The following is a 15,229-nucleotide window of genomic DNA, read 5'->3' as shown; positions in this document are numbered from 1 at the left end:
AGACTGACAGTGTTTCCCAGGGACACAGACTCAGAGGGCGGCTGGGTCAGCGTAGGCTGCGACAGGGAACCTTTAAGGAAGAGAGAAATTCATCTCAAATTAATGACTTGCAGAGAATCAATAGATTCATAAAGCCACGGTGTGGTTTTCCATCCCCTTCGAAGTACCTGAGCAGTATGTGAGCAGCACAAGGAGGAGGGGAACCCAGGCCATGATGGGAATCCAGACCAGTCGCACTTCCCTGTCTGTGGCTGGGGTCAAAAAAGCCTCCCTTAAGCCCCCAATGCAGAAAAAAGCCCTTTCATGCAAATCTGCCTCCAGTTCACTGGCTGCAGCTGCAGCGGCATCCTCTCCAGGAATAACCAAAGACTGTTAAAGAGACAGCAGAGGAATTCAGATGTTAGCACAACAAGCAACTTGGGGGAACGTAGGAAAGTCAGAGAGAATCTCCCCTTTCCTGTGACACGACTTCAGCAGCTGCCAGGGACACGTTTCTTCCAGACCCAGCCTGTAACACAAATCCCCGCTCCAGTGAAACCCTCTGCAAGGTTCTAACTTCTCATGCTACTGCTTATTACTTGTGCTGACATGCCAGTCTATACAAGCTTAAGAACATATGCATAAGATGGGCAGAGCTAACTGCCCACCTGAACCACTTTTCTCCTATGTAACAGACAGGCACAGAGCAGGCAGCTGCCCTCGGGCAGAGAAGGAATTTGTGTGACACCAATGACATCTAGTGGCCTCTTCCATGTGCAACCGGTGTGTTGTCTCCATGGCTCGCTCTGAAGATGGAATGGAGAAGACGACAAGGTTAGAGAGCATGGTGGCTTGAGCTGCACAGGATCCAACCCAGGGTTTGCACTACTATCCAAGATTATTTAAACTTCACCATCTAAGTGAACCATGAAAACCAAGTCGGACAAATGTGAGGATTGTGTAATGCTGTTTCCCAGGGACATGGACTTCCCAGGAAAGGTATTTCAGCTACACCAAGCAAGCCCCTGGCTCACCCCATTTGTATCAGTGCTTCCCTCTGAGGTGAACTCAGGCAGCTGTATAGTGGACCCTACCCCACATACCCTGAATAGTACGTAGATCAGGGGCAGGCAACCCCTACCACATGTACCAGTGTGGCATGCAAAGGTATTTTGCTTGATGCAAATGTGCCTCAGCAAAGGAGCCAGGGCTGCGCTGCCACAACAAGGCTCTGAACCCTCATGGCCCCCATGCCGTCTGCCCCTGGCATGCCAACATCTTGTATGTTGAGGCTGTGGGTGTTTTTGGCGCACTGCCCAAAAATGTTGCGGACCCCTGATGTGGACTATAGTAGGCCTTAAATTACATAGCATTTGTTTGCATTCATTTGACAACACCACCAAAAAAAGAGGCAAACAAAGAAGAGGCAAGGGAAATGATCAGGCTAGAGGATGTCACAAGGTGCAAGCCATTTTAGAAAATTCAAGAAAGACAAAATGGAAAAAGAGCAGCTGAGAGGTCTCAGTAAGGTTGCTTAGCGTACATTTAGACAAGGCTAATTTAAGATATAGCTTATATAGGGAAAAAGAATGGGCATGTGAATATTAATTGCAGTAGTACCTGTTAGGAATGCTTTTAATTTTCTTACCTTATTTAGTAAGCTTTTTGGTATTTTGGTCAAACCAGAGAGTATAAAAATCTGGGTTCAGCTCAAAACTTTTGCTCTTCAGCCTTGAACTACAGTTCTTGCTGAACAGCTCGTGTGTAGATGAATTAAAATAAGGGTTCTTTAAAACCTAAAATTTGAAACCTATGTAAGAAGACCCTTCCCCTAATAGGCTGGTCACCTTTCAGAGATTTTTTAAAACTTTAGGATGTAAAAATCTTAAGATTAAATTGCTTTCAGATATTGATAACATGGTTGTGCCTTGACATAAGGATTGACATTTATAAAATGCAGCTTTATCTGTACTGACTAGTCATTTATATTTTCTCTGTACTTTGCTCATAGAAAAACCATAGAAATTAAGTGCTGGAAGGGACCTCAAAAGATCAGAATCCAACCCCCTTGCTCTGGGTACAAATACTGCTGAGATCAAATGATCCCAGTAAGGTGTCTGTCCAGTCTCTTCTTGAAGACATCCAAGGTTGGGGACTGAACCGCCTGCTTGGGAAGTCTGTTCCAGATTCTGGGCACCCTTACCATAAAGCAGTTCTTCCTTGCATCCAACCTGAAACTATAACAGTTTATGACCACTGCTCCTGGTCCCCCCTAGGGCACCCTAGTGAACCGTTTCTCCCAGCTCCCGATATTCACCCTTTACATACTTACAGCCGGCCACCAAATCCCCACTCAGTCTTCTCTTCCCCAGGCTCAACAGTCTCAGATCCTATAGTCTTGTTTTTGAATTTGTTATTACAAATTTACATACAAAAAACTAGAACTTGTGGTTCCAAAATGATACCTTTTATTAGACCAACTGGAAAATGGCAAGAAAATTGTCCTTTTCTGCAAGCTTTCGGGATCAAAGTCCCTTTGTCAGGCTCTGGGAAAAGTGTAGATGGTGTAAGATGGTAAAAAGTCCCCATAGGTAGGAAATAAACTTCATTTTTGCACAGAGAGAGCTAAAGATGGAAGTCTGTCCCTCTGGGTCCATGAGAGCGTCTTTGTGAGCTGTGTTGAGTAGCTCTTTGATGTGTTGATCAGGTAGAATTCCTTCCCTGAAGGTGTCAGATGGGAGGCAAAACACTTCCTTGTTCTGCAATGAAGTTTAAAATCCAAAAGCAGCTAGAATTCAGCATCTTCCATGTTTCAGGGGTGTACATGGTACTTATTACAAACTTAGACATTCTTGCATTGTGAGTATTTCATTTTGGTGGAACTGGCTCCTCAAACCTCTCTTCGTTCCCTGAATCCATCCGAGGGCCAACAAATAGCAGTGCAAATCACTGGTGACTGGCAGATCCTGAGACACAGCATCCCCCTTAAACAGCCAATGATGAGTCCAGACTGCGGACTTGGCTCTGCCCATCTTATGCACATATTCTTACGCTTGTATAGACTGACATGTCAACACACGTAATAAGCAGTAGCACGAGAAGTTAGAATAAAGTATCTTGGTCAAGAGCACCAGCAGTGAGCTAGGCAAAGTATAGGTTATTGCTTTCAGGAAAGCAGTACAGGTTTCCCTCGATTTATGCGGTATGTGTTCCCGGAGAACGGCGCATAAATCAAATTTGCCTAAAGTGAACCCACTTTACAATGTAACAAATAGGGATAGGTTCCCATGGCAGTGAGGGAAGGAGGGAGGGAGCAAGGCTGGGACTGGGGAAGGGGGGGGGAAGTGCCACTCCTAGGGCTGCACAAGGTGGCAAAGCAGAGGGAACAGTGTGGCACTTACCCCGGCCCTGGCTGCAGCGGCCCCGGGAGTGGCCGGCACTAGCGGCCTGCAGCCTCTGGGCTGCACCGTGCTCTGCCTCTTCCCCCATGCCTGGGCTCCGCCTGTCCCCACTCACCTCTGCTCCTGGGCTGTGCCATGCCCTGTTGCAGGCAGTTGGTGTTGGCTGCTCCAGGGGCTGCTCCAGGACACGCTGGGGCAAGTGCGGGCAAGCAGAGCCCCGGGTCGCCCAGGGTGCAGCAGTCACCCGAGCAGCTGACACCAGCTGCCTGCACCAGGGCGTGGTGCGGCCCAGGAGCAGAGGTGAGGGCAGGTGGAGCCCAGGCGGAGCACGGTGCAGCCCAGTGGCTACAGGCAGATTGCGCCGGCCACTCCTGGGGCCACTGCAGCCAGGGCTGGGGTGAATGGGGCCACGGCCCTTTCCCCTCCCCTCACAGACTTACCTGTTGGGGGTGGGGGCAGCATCTATGCTGATTGCATAAGAGTGAATTTACCTTGCATATAATGAATTATGGGTCTAAATGTGCTCATCACATAAGAGTGAATTCACATATAAAAGAACTCTCATAAAAGAAAAAAAGAGGGAAACTGGAATAGCAGAGATAACTGCTTCAGTTTCATCTTTGATGAGAGGATCTTAATTACGTATAGCTAGTTGGAATCAAGCTTCCCTCTAAGGTGCGCATGGCCGTGCATGCACACAAGTAAAAGGCTGGCCACGCACAAACTTTTTTAGGCCGTGCACCCACCAGGATAGGAGTTGGGCTGCGGCATGGGACACAGAAGGTAAGCTCCTCCCCGAGGCAACATGGAGGCAGGGCAGGGGCCTGGCACAGTCTCTGCCAGCTCCACGGAATTGCTCCATTCTCCTGCTTCACTTCAGGGAGAGGAGGCACGTGGCCAGAGCGTGGAGCAGTTCCCCAGAATTGGCACCAGCGTCCAGCCCCAGCCCCACCTCACCTCGGGGAGGAGCAGCTGCCTGCCCTGAGTGAGGCTCCACTGGCTCCGGGGAACTGCTCCGCTCCCTGGCCCCAACGCCATGTGCCCCATCACTCCCCAAGGTGACACAGGAGAGCAGAGCAGTGTCCCGCAGCCGATGGAGCCTGCACCAGGCCGCAGTCCCCAGCCCCCCATTGAGGAGTGAGGAGCTTACCTTTGGTAAGTGTCCCACACCGCACCAAAGCAGCACGCTCATGGACCACTATTCCTTAGAGGGAACATTGGTTGGAATCCTATTAAAATGACAGTTAAGTGCATATGGCAAGGCAGAAATGTATAACCACTTGTTGCTGGCTTTCACCACTATCCAAGAGGCCTTTACTAAGGTCCAGAAGTATGGCTCAAGCTGGAGGCCCCAAAAGCCTGTTTCTGAGTGAGCACAAAGCGAGCCTTTGCAAAAGGTGACAACGTGGTCAGCAAAGGAAAGAAAGTAATTAAGTGTAACCAGCTAAATTGGATCAAATTAAAACAGACCAAAAAAGTGTATTTGGATTATCCATGTTAAGGAATTAACATAGAAAATCCAAATACACTGCAGAATAACTTTTTTTTTTTTTTTAAACTAAAGTTAGTAGTAGTGCTTGATGTAACCATAGTGGATATACTGTTGCTATAATATACATGTGTGTGTTAAATTTTCTTGTATAAGCTGCAGAAACAAAGCAGCCTGGTCAGTGACGACCATAAACCAAGATGGGAAAAAAACCAGAATGGCAGCAAAGCGAAAAGGCACAATTGTGAGAGAGGTATGCAGGTGAGAGGAGATAAGAAATCAACCCTTCCAGAACTGTGACTTCTGCAGGGACATAAATCCCAACTAACTGACATTTTCCCCATTCATAAGAGTTTGAATGGAACCAAATTATTTGAATAAAACCAGCCAGAAAAGGTTTATAAGAATATTAGAACAGCCCATCTAGAAACAGAAGGTATAGACGGGACAGAAACTTGGAGAACTCTGCAAATTCAGGAAACCCTGCTGCCACTCTGCACGCCATCTCTCCCTTAAGTTTCCTCAACTAGTGTAGGTGAGAATCTACTTTCTGCTGCTGTGAGTAGGTAGACAGGCACTGAAATAAGTGTGTATTCTTGGGCTCTTGGGGTATAGCAATTTTTTTAGTTATTTTTTAAAGAGAGATTCAGACTAGAACTTTCTTTTGCCCTTTTTCCTTCCTGGGTGGTGATAATTAAGGGAATTATAATTGTACTTTAATGATTACCAGTTAGAGACAGAGTTAAGGGAATTGCAGCTGTACTTTAATCCTATGTCTAAGGTTGCAAAAGAGATCCAGATCACAGGTTGTAGTCTTGTCTGGAGAGGCTGAAGTCGCAAGATTTTGCCATTAACAGGATCTGGGTCTATGTAGCCAACTTTGGGCTTTGCCAGGAATACGTCTAGAGTCAAAACTTTAAACAAAGACCCCAGCCTGATCTGAGAGACCAAGCTATGTCACAGCCCACACAGGGGTCAGCCAGAGAATGGCAGTAAGAGACAGAGTTTGGAAAGATGTGTTGAAAGGATATTGCTGGGTTTTTGATTGTAGCCATGTTGGTCTAAGGACATAGGCTGGCAAGGTTCTTAAAGTAGATGTGGTATCTTGTATTAGACCAAATAAGTAGTTGGAAAAAAAGTTCTTGCATGCAATAAACCCATTTGCAACCTGACTTGCCCCACATCCCGTGGCAAAATATCCTCCACAGGCACCCGTGTTCCTCCTATTCTTCAAGTTTCTGAGCTCCTGAGAGAGCTTTCTAAACACCCTGCAGTCTCATGGGCAGTCCACCATCTACTACAAATTCCTTATTCAAAAGAACCATGCACTTCCACATACATGAGAGAGTGTTTATTTAAATACTGTCAGAATGGTGTAATTGGTTCAGAACCAAACTACTACAACATACCCATGCATTCACATCACACACACCCCATCTCTGTTAACACTGGATACTTGCAAGCTATTTTGTACAAAGGAGGTAGTTCAGTGGCACACTAGAGCTTGCAAATTTAAACAGTAAGTGAGGATGATTAAGTTACAATAAGCTTACAAACAATAAAGAATAAAGTGGTAGTGGCTTTTTTAGGTGTAAAAAAAGTCACAAGTGCTGCAATGACATCCACAGACCTAATTACTTAGTGGGTTGACCTGACTGGAAGAAGACAAGGAGTGGTAAGAAGTACCACGACACTGACAGCTCCTTAGGATTTTTTATATTCAATTCTTTCTACTTTCACGTCATCCCCAGTTAGTTGATATACATAAGTCACAATTATGGATGCCTGGATGTCCATCAGGACAAATGAAGGAATGATGTTCCTGCAGGGGGACAACAAGTGTTTTGGTTAGTGTACTTGACATTTAGAAGCTGCTTCTCAAAAATCTAACAGTCATGCTGCTAAATTGTGATGGAGTATAAAAATGGCCCAAACAAATTTGGCTTAATCCATCTTTCTCCAAATAAGTAGTAAGAGATATTTAAGCACATTGGAAAAGATAGCACCCAACTTCATCCTAGGAGGGATGAAGTAGTCATCCCAGATAATCCTCACAAATCAAACTACCACATACATATTGCTCTGTCGGTGCAGTGAAGTCAGGATAGCACGGACTCACAGAAATCTGATCTCCAAGATCTGCTCCAGTTATGGACTTTATCACAAATGGAAATATCAGAAGAACCCATGCACAGCTGCCACTCTTATACCCCACATAGGTTAAGAGGGCTTCCATTTAATATTTTCTAGCATCTTAAAGAAGTCAAAAAAGGAAGTCACATTGAAGCTATTTTCAGCATTTCTGAATAGTCAAACCTGCCTTGGGAAGTTGTGTCAGTGAGGTAACTTTACTATTTCTAAAGAAGTGAAGTTCTGTTTCCTTTCACGAAAATTTACAGCGAACAAGGAAGATACCCAAATAATGTAGCAAACGATGCACTAAACTGGGTTTTCAGTTACACCGTACTTGTTACTGTATATAAAACAAGAACCTGACACAGAAAAGATTGCTGAACTTATTAACTCACATCTCCAAGGCATTGTAGGCTCCCGTGGCTGACCCTGGGTTTACGTAGAACTTGTTCTCATATTCAAAGGCCTCAAATTTGTGTGTATGCCCCGATATCAGGATGTCCACATCCAGTTGTCTTTGCAGCAGTGCAAGGCTACCCATGTCCCCCCAGGGGATAACTTGATGGCCATGGATCAACCCAATTTTAAACTGCCCCACAGTTACAACTTTCTGGTCTGGGTAATTCAGGTTCTAAACAGAGAAACAAGTTCCAGGTTAGATGGAAGTATATGGAAATAGGATGCTTCGGCGACAAAGGTACTTTCCAGGTATTCGTACCCAACCGAAGCATGCCCTTGTGACTGCAGTCAGCCTTCAGCACAGACACTACTAGCTCAAAAAATCCCATTCTTGTGCACCACCTTAGAAGCTAATGGAATTAAACCATCTTCGGACATTACCATTTTTCTACAACGTCCCAAGATGCTATTAACTGTGGCACTGCAATAGTCACATTTAATTTCTACAATGACATCATTACAGATAATAAAACACAAAAGAAGTTTTTACAGTCCAATAACTAACATGGAAAGGCAGAGCCAAATATGCACGAAACAAAGCAAGCTGCACTAGAAAAAAAACATTCAAAAAGTCAAGGAAGGACATTACCTTTATTGAGCATGAGGAGAGGGGGAGAGATTTTTGGAAATCATTTAACTGATCATATTGTTATACCTGTACTATACTACTGCACAGTATGCTGCCATTATTTTCCCCTCTGAATCACCTAATGGTAGTGACAATTGCTGCCTTCACGCGAATCAACAGAGGGATTACCCTCCAGGGAGACGCTCAGAGAAAGTGTTACAGAACAGCCATTACCTCATCAAAGTCCCCTCGAACTACGTGAACATCCGCAGTCAGAGTTTTGAGGTAGTCATAGCTCTCCTTAGTGCAAAGGTTTCCAGTGCAGAGGATGTGCTGGATCTTTCCTGGAACCAGCAGCTTTTTGAATTTGGCTGGGAGGCTGCTGCATCGATGTGGGATGTGAAGATCTCCTAGTACCAGCACCAACTTATTAAATGCCAGGGACACAGGGGAGTGGGGAGGGGGAAAAAAGAAAAAAATAGCACAACATTAACCAAAACTGCATTTACAATTATGTAACTCACGGCTCTTGCAAAGCTTTTCCACTTAGTATTAGTACCCACTGGGGAGAAAATCCTGGAGGCACTAAAAGCTGTTTCCTTCTATTCATGATGCCCATTTAAACAGGTTCCACAAAAACATAAGCCACTGGTAAGAGTTCACATTACCGAAACACAAAACGCCAGGCCATCGTACAAAATATTATGAGACACCAAGAAGTTCTGCAGTTGCAGCTCCAGGCTCTGCACAAGGTTCAGCGACGTTCTGCTGCGCAGGCAATCGAGAGCCAAGCACGGACCGTGATCTGTCATGTACGTGTACATGATTATACTGAAGAAGCCCACGATTAAAGCCATAAAAATGAATATTATAGATCGATCTGATTTTGGAAGATCTCCAGTCTTTATGAAATATTACCAGTCTTCCCCCACTGTCAACAACAGAGCAAGTCTACTTTATCCTGAACATTCGCTGACCTGGCAGGCTCCCTGTACGCGAGCACGCTTCCCTTAAAATCCTGTGCACGCTGCACAGCGACAGACCTGAAGAACTGCTCTGAAAGATGACGGTTTCGGTGACGCGCTGCTTATTCAGCGCTCAGTTTCAAAGCAGAAGACATTTAAGGTCTGATGAAGTTTTGCTATTTGCCCGTTTAGACATGACTTTATTCCTAGGTTTTCTGCTTCGTCGCCAGCTCCATGACTCTGTTTAAGCTGAAGCATGAGGTTGCGACCATCACGTACTAAGTGTGATAAATGCCAGGGGCCAGCGGGCACCGCAAGGCTTAAGGATGGCCCAGGGCGACCTAACAGGTCTTTTCCATTACCGGCGTCTAGGATTAGGGCGGGCAGAAGTCAGACGTATTGCCCGCCGGGCGACGTTCGAGTTCTTGCGGTGCACCAACACCTGTTTTGTGGCCAGAAGAAGACTAACTCATCGTTAACTGGGCATTTTCATTTGCAAGCGCATTTATCCTCAGCGTAGAGAATACCGGTGAAGTTAAACTTAGACATACCCAGCATCCTCGGCAGCCACCGTCTTGGGAGACCACGGAGGCCGCGCCTTTGGTGGGCTACCCACACCACCACCGCCTCCGAGGGGCCAAGACGTCCCATCCACCACAGGCGCGCGCCCTGCTCTCCTCTCCGCAGGGGACTTTCCCAGGCTCAGCCAGGCACAAGGCCAGCCGCCGCACGAAGTCCCTCCCAACGCCCCACTTCCAGCCCCCAGGCTCCATTACAAGGGGGCAAAGGACGCAGCGACACGGAGCTTCGTGTTCAGGAAACAACAAAGCAGGACGGCTGCTGCGACGCGCTGCCCGCCGCCAGAGCAGGGCCTCGCACCAAGGGGGGGACCCCAGCGCCGCCCTGCCAAGCGGGCCCCGGGCGTTGTCACAGCAACGGCCCCGTGACGTCACCCCCCGCGCCCGCGCCCGCACCCCCCCTTCTCACCATGCCTGCCCCGGACGCACCACCCGGAAGCGCCCGCGCAGCCAATCCCTCCGCAGAGCCGAGCGCACGTGGGCCCTGGAAGGTGGAAGGACGGTCAGAAATAGGGGGCGCGAGCTCCTGCATATGCGCAGTGGCGGGGGGGGAAGCCGGCGCCCTGCTCCTGGCATCCCTGGGCAGACGAGCCGTTCCCGCAGAGCGCGCCCGGGGCGGGGGAGGCGCAGGCGGGGGCGCAGGGTCTGCGCGGGGGTCGCGGTTGTTTGCGGTGTGCTTTGAAGTTGGAAAACGCGAGCCCTGCCCAGCCAAATGAGTGAATTTCGTTTTATGCTTTAGCTGGAGGTGACTACTAAGGCAGAGTTGTCCAGGTTTTGCTTCGCTTTCTGGAAGGAGTATTTGAGTTATGACTGTATTGATTTGTTTTATGCTCCAAGTTGTTGGATACATTTATATATTAAAAACCCCCCAAAAAACAAAAACACAAGCCCTGCCTGTGACAAGTGCAGTAGTTCTGTGCAATGTCACCCACAGCCCCTGCCTGCCCACAACCCCCTGCTCAGGCTCAGGCCTGTGACCCCTGGGACGGGAGAGCCTTTCCGGGGAAACACCCGTGGGCTCAGCTCAGCCCCCTCCCCTGCACCCTCGCGCGGGGCTGGGAAGCCATGAGCTTCTCCCTGGCCCCAGGCACGGGCGTACGGGGCACCTGGCTTCCCGGCCTCCATCTACCGCTGCCCTCATGGAGCTAGCTGGAGGCGCAATGGAAAGCCAGTGGCTTTTTACAGCTGGTGACTGAGGGAAGGAGAAGGTGTCCACCCATCCAGCTCAGCTTGAAACACAGGCCGGAGCTGGTGGCGCTCCTGCTCCTGAACGCGCGTGCATGCATGTCTTGCTGGCCAGCCACCCACAACGGTGCAATGTCTCTGGAGCTTTCTGTTTATGGCAGCCCAGGGCATCCCCGCACATCCGGCTGCAGAGCCAAGATACCGCAGGTGGCATCTCAGTGCCCTTTGTGCCACCTCCTGGGCCATCGCCTGTGGGACATTTTGGCGGTGTGCTGTGGGGTGCTGGTTGCATCTTCTGTTTCATCTGAGGGGTGCTCAGTAAGGACTGGGCTGGAGGCACAGAATGCATCTCCTTGAGAAAGGGCCAAGAAAGTCTCAGAATAGTGGAGCTCAGGGACCTAATGGCTGCAAAAACTGGAGGTCCGGGGCCTAGGATAAGAAGGAGATGCTCAGGAGACTGCATGGAGTACAAACAGCCTTGCTCTGTAGAGCTGAGGCACTAGGAGATATGCACAGAGCTGGGAATCTGAGAACCTCTCTTAAACATCCAGAGTGGAAATCAGCCCCTTCATGCAGATCTGCCCCCTGTGCACTGGCTGTTCCTCTCCACACCTCCCTCCCCATGGGACAGTCATAATAAAAATCATCTTTGTGTCCGATTTGAATCCAGTGAGAATGACTCGGCGGTTGATTTCCTTCTCAGCTCTTTCTTGGTACAGGAAGCGGGTATCTGTCTTACAGAAAAAAAATCCACAAGATGAATCCCAAATCTTCAAGCAGAGTAGAAAAGCTTTATCATGATTTTTACCACCATCAGGGATGCTTAGATCCCAGTGAGAGTTTGGATCCATCTCTATGTCAAGCCATACTCAGTAGAGGGCTACATTTTTTACTTCAGTTTTCCTCTCCTGGATAAGCAGCACTTCCCATCAGGTGTGTGCACCCTGAATTGTTTCCCCCTTATTTTTCCTGGAAAATCTGCATAGAATCTCTCTCCAGTCACTCGTTATAATGTCTCAGTGGTGTCCTGATTGGTGACCAACGACACGAGTAGCAATGGTCTCAATTTGCAGCAAGGGAGGTTTAACTTGGATATTAGGAAAAACTCTCTCGCTGGGAGGGTGGTGAAGCACTGAAACAGGTTACGTAGAGAGGTGATGGAATCTCCACCCTTGGAGGTTTTTAAGAGCACCTTGACAAAACCCAGGCTGGAATAATCTAGTTAGGGATAGTCCTGCTTTGAGCAGGGGTTTGGACCTAGATGACCTCCTGAGGTCCCTTCCAACCCTGGTCCATACCCAGCACTAGGGCACTGCCAGCCTTCCCCTAGCACCAGGATATATTGTCCCTGTTGAAGCTGCCACTGCTCAGGGTACAGGAGATGTCAGCCGTTCCCCCAGGAGAGGTGGATACTGGGGGTGCCCGAGTCAGGAAGTGCGGAGCGCCACAACCTGACCCCGAATCAGAGCAGAGAACGTGGAGACGTAGAGGAGCTTCTGCCCAGCAGAGTGAGAGAGGAGCGCTTGTGCCGGGAATCACAGGAGGGCACGTCTGGGGTTGCCTAAGTACTGGACAAGTCAGTGAAGAGAGGAGGAAGAGGGGCTCAGGCCATGGTGGGAATCTAGGCCAACTCGAGCTCCTGAGGCAAACGGGTCTCTGGCTGCGAACCACCAAGGCTGTCTTAAACCTAAAGAGCTGAGAACAGTCCCTTCAGGCAAGACCGCTTCCTGCTCACTGCCTGGCCCTGGTCTCCTCATTTCCCCCAATCTCATCAGGAGAAGAGACTTGAAACAACAGAAAGTTGTCTACACTTTATAATTTCATGCTTTGCTGGGCTGCGCAATGGTTTCTCGAAGACATAAGGGCAAATCATGCAACACCTTATCCTGTTGCAAGACCTACATTATTGGCTCTATTGTTACTGTGTTAACACCTACACCTTTTACCAGCCCAGTTAAGTCCTCACCTTATTACTTCCCCAACCAACCCGGTTTGGTAGTCATTCACAGCACTAGTGTACACACGGATGATGTGTTTTTGACTTCTATGGACCGGTTCTGGGTTCTGCTGGTTTACCTACGTTCAAAATCTGTCCCATTTTCTCACAAGTACAATATAGTCTAGGGGCAGCGAGGCGGTATATTCCCCAACATGGAAATGTAAGATCTGAGAAAATGCCAGAGGCAGCAGTGCTTTATTCAGAGGGTTAGCAGGGAAGAGGCCCTGGGTGCCCATCCACACATGCACGGCACTGCAAGGCACCAGTGGTTTCAAACACAAAGGAACTTGAAGGAAGAAAGTGAGACAACCTGAGCAGGATGCTGGCAGCCAGGAAGTGCCCCGTACAGGTCCTGTCTGTGGGCACAGCCCAGCGGGACACGAGAAAGGAGTGGTGGGAAATGAAGAAGTCCCATCAGCCTCCAGAGAGGAAACCAGGTGAAACTGGCCCTGCTCTGCGCTCCTCCTGCCTTTGCCTTTCTGTGTCTCTTTCCTCCCTGACTGTCTGTCTGCCTGCTCTGTCTGGGGCAAGCAGCAGGAAGGAGCCTGGTTCCACTCATACACTGAAAAATTAGGGCAGGTTTGGGTTTGGGTCTCTCTCACCAGCCATGGTAACCTCAGTTTTCACAGGGTCCGAGCTTAGCATCACAACATGACACACCCCTGTGCTCTCTTTAGGTAGAAGAGGCCTCTTGCATCCAGCTGTCCCCAGAGCAGCCAAAGTAAAGGGCATTTTTAAAGTAAAGGGCATTTCATTTGTGTGACCTCTTTTGGACAAAATGCTGATGTGTCAAAGGGGTGAATGCTCTCCCTTTGTCCCCATTCACTAGGGCTGTGCTCCAGGAGGTTCACAGGGGAAGAGCTGCTCCCTACCTTCAGGAAAGATCTCTTCACACTACTGCCAGTATCTGCCATTTGTTGCATTGCACTTGTGCATCTGAGCCCAAGTCATAACTCAGCCCCTATGTGCTCAGCGCTAGAAGGACGCAGGACACAAACACTGTCCCAAAGACTCGATAGTCTCAGACAGGAGACACCAGGCAGAAATGGGCTCTCTCCTGGAGGAGTGGTCTCATCATTTCCTAGTGGGGTCTTGGTCCCTGCTAATAGTCCACATGCAGCCTCTCTGATGGGAATCAACACCCAGGGATGCTACAAACCTAGAACATGTGCTTGTTCCCTGTTAGCCCAGCCTAGACTGACGATGAGCAGATCAAATACCCAGGTAAGCAACAGGGGCCGGGGTAGTACTGAGATTAGGGGGCCAGTGTACACATCTTCAGGAGGCCTCAAATGGCTCTACACAAATGCTCGTAGTTTGGGGAACAAGCAGGAGGAACTTGCCCTCCTGCTAGCTGACACCAAGGCAGACGTAGTGAGGCTCACAGAAACATGGTGGGACCCAACGCATGACTGGGCGGTGAATATCAAGGGCTATAGGCTGTACAGGAGGGACAGGACAGGGAGGAAAGGTGGGGGTGTAGCGCTCTACATCAAGGAGGAATACACATCCTCATCTAGTAGCACAAGGTCAGAGGAGGGGCACACTGAAGTGCTCTGGGTTAGAATACAAGGAGGTGGAGGGGAACAGGACTTAATGGTGCGGGTCTACTACAGGCCACCCAACCAAGGGGAAGAGCTAGACTGGGAATTCTTAAGTCAGCTCATGGAGGTAGTTAGGTCAAAAGACGTGGTCATCATGGGTGACGTGAATTTTCCAGACGTCTGCTGGGAAGAGCAGTCAGCCAGGTCTGACCGCTCAGATAGATTCCTAGCTGAGATACAGGACCTCCATCTAACTCAGGGGGTGCACAGCCCCACCAGGGGAGATGCCTTGTTGGATCTGGTGCTGGCCACAGGCGACAACTTCGTGAGGGGGCTGCGGGTGCTCGACCACCTGGGCGACCGCGATCATCGCCTGCTCGAATTTACCATCCAGCGCAAGGTGGCAAAAGCCTTCAGCAAGGCAGCAGCCCTGGACTTCAGGAGGGCGGATTTCAATGAGGTAGGAAGAATAGCTGGGGAAGTACTGAGGTCCCGGAGGGGAGGGGAGTCGGGTGTCCAAGAGGAGTGGTCGTTCCTTAAGGAGACGATCCTCTATGCCCAAAGGGAGGTTATCCCAACAAGGGGCAAAGGGGCAAGAGGGTGCAAAAGCCCCCATGGCTCACCAAAGGCACACGGGAACGTCTCCTAACTAAAAGGGAAGCGTGCACCCAATGGAAGGGAGGGGCATCACCAGGGAGGACTACACCTCGGTTTCTCGGGGCTGCAGGGGGGCGGTCAGGAAGGCCAAGGCAGAGATGGAACTGGGACTAGCTACCCGGATCAAGGACAGCAAGAAGTCCTTTTTTAAATACATAGCGGGTAAAAAGAAGGTACCCGGTAACGTGCGGCCTCTGCAAGACACGCTAGGAAATCTGGTTGTCGCACCAGACGACAAGGCTAAACTATTTAACCATTTCTTTGACTCCCTT

General features: G+C 49.1%; 1 protein-coding gene across 2 annotated transcripts; it reads right to left on the bottom strand.

Annotated features, from left to right (window-relative positions):
* Positions 1-6,205: 6,205 nt before the first annotated feature.
* On the bottom strand, positions 6,206-10,489 carry LOC102386581 (vacuolar protein sorting-associated protein 29-like). Of its 2 annotated transcripts, XM_006019904.3 has the most exons (4): positions 9,982-10,119; positions 8,264-8,455; positions 7,398-7,633; positions 6,206-6,691 (listed from the first exon to the last, which is right to left on the bottom strand). In XM_006019904.3, the coding sequence occupies exons 1-4, from the start codon at positions 10,102-10,104 to the stop codon at positions 6,574-6,576; spliced, it is 669 nt and encodes a 222-aa protein (XP_006019966.2). In that variant the 5' UTR covers positions 10,105-10,119; the 3' UTR covers positions 6,206-6,573. The 2 variants fall into 2 exon arrangements, with proteins under 2 accessions (XP_006019966.2, XP_025055101.1); XM_025199316.1 differs by lacking the exon at positions 7,398-7,633 and having other exon boundaries at positions 9,982-10,489.
* Positions 10,490-15,229: the final 4,740 nt, after the last annotated feature.

The sequence above is a fragment of the Alligator sinensis genome, unplaced genomic scaffold, assembly GCF_000455745.1.
Source record: "Alligator sinensis unplaced genomic scaffold, ASM45574v1 scaffold505_1, whole genome shotgun sequence".
Classification (NCBI taxonomy): domain Eukaryota; kingdom Metazoa; phylum Chordata; order Crocodylia; family Alligatoridae; genus Alligator; species Alligator sinensis.
Note: the sequence above shows the minus strand (reverse complement) of the source record. Positions and strands in the feature narration are given on the sequence as shown.

Bases quoted from the DNA above. Each gene is read 5' to 3' on its own strand.
- LOC102386581 (XM_025199316.1), bottom strand. From the start codon at position 10,422: ATGTATCCAACAACTTGGAGCATAAAACAAATCAATACAGTCATAACT. The intron at 8,456-9,981 runs GTGAGAAGGGGG...GCATTTAATAAG, and splicing joins GTGCGTCCGGGGCAGGCATG to TTGGTGCTGGTACTAGGAGA. The intron at 6,692-8,263 runs GTAATGGCTGTT...GTCCCCCTGCAG, and splicing joins TTCGAGGGGACTTTGATGAG to GAACATCATTCCTTCATTTG.